The 8,486-nt window shown below is 36.2% G+C and overlaps 1 protein-coding gene across 3 annotated transcripts in view; it reads left to right on the forward strand.

Annotated features, from left to right (window-relative positions):
* The window catches only part of SNX2 (sorting nexin 2), a 35,540-nt gene extending 33,083 nt beyond the window's left edge, over positions 1 to 2,457 (forward strand). For 2 of the 3 annotated variants that reach the window (XM_042787689.1, XM_042787690.1), the window contains 3 exons: positions 906 to 986; positions 1,094 to 1,165; positions 1,970 to 2,457. In XM_042787689.1, coding sequence (XP_042643623.1) covers positions 906 to 986; positions 1,094 to 1,165; positions 1,970 to 2,020 — 204 coding nt within the window. In that variant the 3' untranslated portion in view covers positions 2,021 to 2,457. The remainder of the gene's footprint in view (positions 1 to 905; positions 987 to 1,093; positions 1,166 to 1,969) is intronic. The other variant, XM_042787691.1, reaches the window with a different exon arrangement.
* The last annotated feature ends 6,029 nt before the right edge of the window (positions 2,458 to 8,486 follow it).

Raw genomic sequence — 8,486 nt, forward strand, 5'->3', positions numbered from 1 at the left:
AGTGTGAAGCTTGTGTCTTTTGTACACAGCTAGTTTAAATTTAGCAATATAATAGGTGTGTAAAAGTAGTTATAAGGTAATGTAGAGGATGATGATCTCCTATTGTATAGCTGGTTGTCTTTTTCTCATAAACTGAGGAGAAACATAACCTAGTGTCATGCATTGTTACATGAATGCCACGCTCCCAGTATGACAAAATGCCAGAAGCAACATCACTTCCTCTGAATTTTCCTTTTATGCACGTCTTACCTGCAGTAATTTTTCTACTCCTGCTTTCTCTGAAAACAGTTCCCACTAAACAAGAAACCGTGTGCTTTGGCTCACTTAAGCAATGTACATTCTGACTGCAAAGCCAATAAACAAATCCTCAATAGCTTGTCATCAGCAACAGAAATATGATAATCGTATACTTTACCGTAAACAGATACGAAGATTTAAACATCTCTTCTGGGATTAGGAGAGTACAGGGAACTAACTTTTGAGACTTTTCCACACTTGATTGGACAGGTAGTCATAGAAAACTTACAGGTTTAGATTTCCTTTTATAGTGGTGTTTGTAAATGGAATAGCGGGTAAAACTTCAGAGATCCTTTTACTTTTCTAAATAATCTTTTAAAAATGTTAAGTGTTCCTTAATAGCAATACTAAGATATTTTTACATTTCATCTACAGATAGCATTACTTTAGAGATACCATTGTTTTAACTGATCTGATGACATCCTATTATACAAGTTGTAACTTTGAAATTGTTACTGTAAGATTTTCCCTTAAGGATGCCAAAAAAACCCAAATAGATCCTTTTCCGCTCTTGAGTGACTGTCACTAATACACTTTAAAAAGTTCAGATATTGATAGTCTGAATGGACAACACAAAGTCTTATCTCTGCATGTCTTTCTTTTGCCAGTGGGAGACAAAAGTTCAGCAAGGGGAAAAAGATTTTGAACAGATCTCCAAAACCATTCGCAAGGAAGTGGGAAGATTTGAGGCATGTATAATTTTGTCCAAGTAAATGACAGTTATACTTTAGATAATATTGACATTCCAAGTAAAATTGGTTAAGAGGTTAATATACCATAATTTATTTATTAACAGAAGGAACGAGTGAAAGACTTTAAAACTGTTATTATCGAGTACTTAGAGTCGTTAGTGCAAACACAACAGCAGGTAAGATAAATTTTTAGTTTTGTATAAGTTAATATTTAATAAGTTCCATATTAGCTTAGTTAAAAAAGACAGGCTTTAAATATATCAGTTTCTAAAACGTGAAGAACTACTTCTAGTTTGTGCTGTATTGGAGAATAACATAGTGATTGCAGTTTCCCAGTTATTGCTATGCTCCCATGCACAGCTCTAATTCAGGGAAGCAAGGGAAAAGCTCCCTAAGGGATATGAGCGAGTGATGGGTCTTGTCTTCAGAAACTGAAGTAATACTTTCACTTACCAATTGGAATAAATTGTAATGAATATGTACTTAGACTCACTGAAGAAACTTGAATACTTATATCTTTATTGATCTTTTTTAAAAGTATAAAATATTACTGAATATTGTAAAGCAGTAAAACAGTTTCCATCGACTCAGAAACAGACCTTGTTCCCAAAAGATTGTCTGGAGTCTTTCCTTTGTTCATTCTGGGAGTATAACCCTCTGTCTTTGTTTAATTAAAAAAAAAAAAAAAGGTGGTACCCTTAGAAGTAAGAATAGTAAACTGAGCTCACAAGTTCTGTATGACTGTATTCTGTAGCATTGTGTTCAGTGTGTGGTGGAGACTCTCTTGCTGTGAACAGATTTGTGTATTTATTACTTTTATTTTTTCTTGCATTATCTAATAATATCAATGGATAATATGAAGCACCTATGTTCTTACTTTGTCCAGTGGAGACAAATTTACCACAAGAAGAGGAAAGTATATGTGTTTTATTTTCCAACATTTAGTACTTAATAATGAGTGTTTTTCCCTTCTCTTCAAGCTAATAAAATACTGGGAGGCATTCCTACCTGAAGCCAAAGCCATTGCCTAAAAGAAGAATATTCCAAACGACAAGACACTCTGGATGTTTGTCCTGAATAGAACTAAAGTCCACAGTGAAATCATTTTAAATCATCCAAATAAACCCCTATATATTTTATGAATGAACATGTGGCTTTTTTATATACTACAGCATTTTATTAACAAGCTGCATGTCCTGACCCTCTTTGAAGTGGACTGTGGCATGATGTTCTGCAGTACATTGCTGAATTGAACACTATTGTGTCTTAATACTTGCACTAAAATGTGCACTGCAAGGCCAGAAAGCTGATATTTTTGTTCTTTACAATACAATGATCTGTAGTACGTTTACCTGATCTTTATGAAACAAATTTAATTGCATCGATTAATGTTCACTTAAACATTCCTGTACAAAATCATGTTTTTGTGATTACAGTAATAAAGGGATGTACCTTGTGAAACATTAAACACTCTGGTTTCCTGACTGTAGATATTTACTGGTGTTCTCAGAGGTAACATTTAGAACAAATTGAGATGATATGAAAGGCACAAACAATATTTAGTAAAGAATGCTGGAGACGGTATTAAAGATCCACAAACAAGTATTTGTGGTAAACTATTCTGGTTTTTAATTCTGAATCTCTTCGTTACAGTCTTTTCACCTGAAGTTATCACTGCCTTGGTATACTGTAGCACATTAATACTCAGGGTCAAAAGACTCGTGCTTGGGCAATGGACAGGCATAAACTGAAATCTCTTCCAAGTGTTTTACAAAGCTTCTGAAGGATTAAGATCACCTGCATGGTCAAATACCAGTGTCCTGCTGGACCAATAAATTTCATGAATTATCTTCAGTGGTTTTAGGGTACAAAAAGAAAAAAATCTCACAGTAATTCTGGTAATCAGGGAGGAGTAAAGTAGGTAATTCAGCTGAGTGCAAGCAAGTTGTAAGAGCTAGCATTCTACTTGGAGAAAATACATTTGCAGGGACTGGTTATATCTTCTGTAAGAAATCAGAGCAGCTATAAACATTTTTCCAAAATATACAATATTAACATAGGATGTGCTGCCCTGTCATTTTAATGGCATACTGAGCTTGTCAATGGCATGTATTAATAATAATGGGAGGTACTAATATTAACAAATTTTCAACAATTATTAATCATATAAATGATAAGAGAAGCTGTTGCTTTCAGCTAATCATAAGACTGCAAGATAAGCCCATGAATTTGTATTGTTTGTGGTCAAGCATAAAGAAGCACCCAGGAGTATTTCTGAATGGAACAGAAACCTAAATTCAGTTGGAAGATCATACACTTTGATTTATGCAACAAAAGCAGTGTAATCTTTCCAGGTAAGTGCCTCCTATTGTTTCCTTACAGAGTTCTGTTGCCTCAGTGTTTCTAGGAATTTTCAAGGAAAGTAGTCTAGAAACTGTTACCTTAAAAAAAACATTTATCAAGCCTTTCCCAAACATATTTTTAAATGGTAAAATGTGAAAATCTTAAGCTTGTGTATCAGTGTTAAGTTATTTAGCTTGTAGCTGTGCTTGAAAAGCCCAAGTATGCAACAGGTTTACAATGAAGAAATTAATCTAGGCACTCTACTGTAAAGTGTTATGATATACTTCACTTTGGCTTGCTCAGTCCTAATGGAAACTGGCCAACAGCTCAACATTAAACCTCAGATTCATTTCAGTGAGATTGAAAGTGGCTACTTCTAGAATTACAGACTCAGTTTGGACATACAGAGCTCAAAATGGGTAAACATATATTTTCATGATCTTTTTTCTTTAAATGTTGTATCCAACTTTCTTAGCTCTTTATTTTTTTGCTTCTATCAGGATTAGAATTCCGTTGAGTTATAGATCAGGTTTCTTCTCTCCACGATGAGAGAATGAGAAATAGCTTTCACGTTAGTCTCCTATCAGGAATTAGTGTGACTTTGTCTATACTAGACAACTGAAAATGAGAATGAGTTGTACAGGTTTTTTTTCTTAAAACCAGAAGCCTGTTGGGGAACAAAAAAGGTAGTAGCATTTCTGGAGCTCAGTGTCACAGAGGGTTGCTAATACAAAAAAATTGTGTTCTGGTTTTGCATCACAAGGTTAATTTGAACAGAATACCCAGATCAACTTTCACATTTGGCTAGCATAAAACTCTTGTTGTTTCAAGAATCTGTTAGTTTATTTTGTGTATATTCCCTTACATGGTAAAGATTGAATGTTTGCTTATCGTCTTTCCTATCACAACTAACATCAGCAGATGTTTCTCAAGCCAAATGAATGGAGGTGTTGCTGAACTGTTTTCTCAGTGGAGCTCACTACAGAATCTTGTACTAAATTTAAGTGTTGTTTCCCTGAAACTCCAAGCCACTGTACCACTGAAGAATCACTAGCATGAACAAAATGAATGTTTGCAAAATGGTGAACTATATTCGGAATACTGTGTAAAAGACAGAGTGCTGATTTACTTCTTAGGTTAAAATAAACTCTATAGATGTTTACAACAATTTAAAATCATCCCCATTCTTGTACCCACCATGTTCATGGTGCTTTTTGAATTAAAAATACATGATGTGATGTGGCTCAATTGAAGACATTGTTACCTCTTTCTTAAACTGACACTCAGTCTACAATAAGTCTCTGATTCTTTAGTCACTGCCCCTTTTAAAATGGAATATTCTGCTTCCCTATCAATTATTCCTTCCTTTATCTCTCCTAAATTGCTTCCTTCTGAAGGCCTCATATGGGAGTTTGTGTTTCGGCATCTCTGGAGTTCATGCCCCAGATATGTCAGTTTCTTTCAAGTTCTGGTGGAGATAAGCTTCTGGCTAGTGTGTCCTGTGCATTTAAGTGAACAGCCAACATCCACTAAAATTATGTGTACAGTGAAATGATTGTCTTAAAGAAAAAAAAAAAAAAAATTATTTTTTTCTCTCCTACTTTAGAGTAGAGCAGTCTGTGTAATAATTTGAATCTGGCAAAATACGAGTCCATTACAACCATATGAGAAAAAAAAGTTCAGTATTAAAACATGTAAGGAGCTGAAGTTTCAGGTTGTTCAAAATGATACTTGTTATCTGCTGGGGGGATTCCTCCCTTAAAATTCATGTCTTCCAATAGTTGAATAAGGGGATGAGCTTGTTCCTAAGTAAAATTACTTTTGACTTCAGTGCTAAAACACTTGTTTGGGGTTTTTTTCCAGATCAGTAAAGAAATTAGGAGTATAGGGAAGGGATATAAAGTAATCCAAATCTGTTTTCTGTCATTAAGAAAATCTGCCATTAAGAAAGAGGGTTTTATAAGAATATTCAAGCTTAGGCAGAATGTATGAAAACTAAAGTAAAAGAAATATGCAATTAAAATGGAAGGGTGAGAAAAAACTTGAGATAAACAATGTATCTGTGGTTTAGAGAGATCAAGATAAGAAGAGCACAAGGAAGGAAGATAGCACAAATCATGAGAAGAAATGCTTTATCTTAGCCTCGCATCTGGTATGGAGCTTCCAGGAGAGATCTCAGCAGGGTAGAGGAGCACTGCACTGTATGAAAACCTGCAGTTATCTTACTCCATACTGTTACTTTGATTTTTCCCCCTTGCCCCACCCATCCATGTGCACACACACAAGCTTTTCAGAAAAGTACCTACTTACCAGCTTCAAATGTGCCTACTAGAAGTAGTGAGGTTTTTATTTGATTCTGTGAACTTCGGTAGGAAACTGGCTGACCTTTCATAAGTTATGATTCTGCCTGTCATCTTTCCAAGTGGTCTTGTTTGTACTCACCAGCTTATGAAATTGCTTTGTGATATTTTAGGAACAACTACACCGCTTAAAAAAAAAAAAAAAAAAAAGAAAAAAAATGCATCTAAATCTTTAGAGGAGTGAGGAAGACGTGAACTCCTTAAAAAGCAGCTGCTGTTTAACTCAAAAGTTTTATGAAGTATGTTGAATTTTGCCACTATTTACTGAGGAGACCAATATCTTTAGGAGTACTGTGAGGTGCAAATTTACTTAAAACCAGTCTTTCTGGTAAGAACTGAAAAATCAGCAAACTGAGGTTGTGATCTTATCAAGTACTCTCTTTTTTTTTAATCTGGCCTCTTGTTTGATGTGTACTTTATGTATCACTTTGATTAGAATTTTTGTATTAATTTATTTGCCTATGTAATTGTTACCAGTAGAGCTCAAGCCTTTTACAGGTTTGCTTTTAAGATTACTAACATGATTTTTAATATGTTACACTGATTCAAATCAAGCTACATTTAAAATACAGTCTCCTTGCTTTGTTGTTTGTGCAAATCATTGTATCACTTGTGCAATTAGCTTTCAAAAACAAGAATCCTGGATGGTCTTCAACACACATTGATAGCATTTTATGAATTAATGTTTCTTAAATTTTTGCTCCTCAGTGTATCAGAAAGAAAGACAATCCATGACCAGTCAGCCATGTGGAGAAATCCTATTTTTTCTTTAGATGTATCTTTAAAGATTAGCCAACTAATGATGATATATTGTGCAAATTAAGTATTTAACATTCCAAAACATATTGATGTATTTGAATTCAGCTCACCATGTAATCTTCCTTGTTCCTCTTGGCTGATGCACAGCCAAAAGTTCCATTATGTACTATTGAATTTGAAACCAGATTAATGTCTCAAACTTTTCTTTGTTAATAAGTTATATGATATTAGGGAGAAAAGTAGCTTTTTGAAGTAATTGGTTATTAGATTGCAAACAACCACAAATAGTGTCCCTATGAAATTCTTCTACTGTCTTCTCATCAGCATGAATGCATTATGGTATAAATGATGTCATTAGAATTGTCCATCCAATTTGTATCAAGGAAAGAAGAGAAACTAAGCTTCAAGACTTACGTCTAGCTAGAAACTAACAATAATGACAGCATAATAATTATTCTCTAGCATACCCCAGGCTGATTAGACTATCATTATATGGCCTGTCTTCCCTTGGGATGATTATATTGTATTTATCGAGGTATGCTTTGGGGGAAAATGGGATTCCTTATTCACTCCCTTCAGTCATCACTGTGTTCAAGGACATGGTCCCTACAGCAAAAGCACACGGGGACTGGAAATCTGTTTGCTCTGTCACCACTAGCACAGAAGAGTGCTGAGACTGTCCCGCTGGTCATCAGCAGTTGAGGACATGGGCACAGGAGCAGCATGGTACAGAAATGAATGCCTGGTGATTATCTTGCTTTGATTTCAGGTCATTTTTTTATTATGTATGGTTGTTACTTTGCTTTAGTTTAGCAAAGTGAACTAGTGTTAGATTGCTGTAGTCTTCTTGGTTTTAGTGAAAAGCCTTCCATTTTATGTTGAATTCTTCAGGTCACAGGTCTTCGCTTAGAGCAAAAAATAATCAAATTCGGATGGCAGTAAACCAAAGAGAAATGGAGGGGAAAAGAGCTTGTAATGTTTTTTCCCCTGATGTTACTAGTCTAGAAGGAAGCAAATTAGTTTTCAGAAGACATTTCAAAAAGCTGATCTGAGAAGCACTGAGATAGCGTAACCACAGAGGTCAGATAAAAGTAATCATTTGTTTTCCGTCCATTTCTGAGGTCTGTTTTTATACTTAACCATGCTTACACAAAATCAAATCCTGCTTTCACGTGAATTTATAATGGTAGCTAATCTTTGAAAGATCTGTGAGAGATGGTGAAATTGGGTATCTTAACCGTTTAGTGTCTGAGACTCTCCAGCATTTGTAAGACCTTACGAGGCGAGTTTTAAGGTACTGCCATCAAATACAGCTCTGGCTTGTCATTTTGCAGTGCTTCCAAATGGTTTTGGCACTTGGGGTTAGCGCATTGTGAGGTGAGAGTGTTACCCTATGCAACAGCACTGCCTACTAAATGGATCTAGTATTCCACCTTCTGTTTCTCCCTCCATTACTTTTTTATGTCATCAACACAGCTGCTTATTTGGGGGAGTAAGAAGTATTAGTTAATTTCCCCAGTGACTATAAATCACCTGCACTTCCCTGGAAAGATTTGGTTTGCTCTGCTAAAGAAGTAAGAAGCAGCTTCTGAGGGACAGCCACACCATGGACAACTTTGCGCAGCGCTGAAACCTTTCTTTTTCCCCTCATATTTTCATGTATTAGGTCACAATGCAATGTTTGTACAGCTACCGGGAGCCTGTTGACCGTGCAGGCACAGGAAGTAGTTTGAGCCGTGGTGTGAGTTTAGGACTGGATAAATTTGTTTTTTTCTCCCCGTTTTCCTGTGTCCGAAGCAACACTGCTGCCCCGGCGCAGCTAAAGCAGGTGCTCTCAAACTTTGGTGTTTTTTTGAGGAGGTTTGTTTGTTTGTTTGTTTGTTTGTTTAAAATACGGCGTTTTCAGAGGAACCCGCGCCCTTCTCCCCCACATCCCCCCAACCGCTCGACGCGGGAGGGGGGGAGGAGGCGGGGCCACAGCGGCAGAAGCCAAACGGCCGGGCCGCGCGCCCCTCCCCGCCCCGCCTGCCGTCAC

The sequence above is a fragment of the Tyto alba genome, unplaced genomic scaffold (assembly GCF_018691265.1).
Source record: "Tyto alba isolate M040663 unplaced genomic scaffold, T.alba_DEE_v4.0 Super-Scaffold_13, whole genome shotgun sequence".
Taxonomy (NCBI): domain Eukaryota; kingdom Metazoa; phylum Chordata; class Aves; order Strigiformes; family Tytonidae; genus Tyto; species Tyto alba.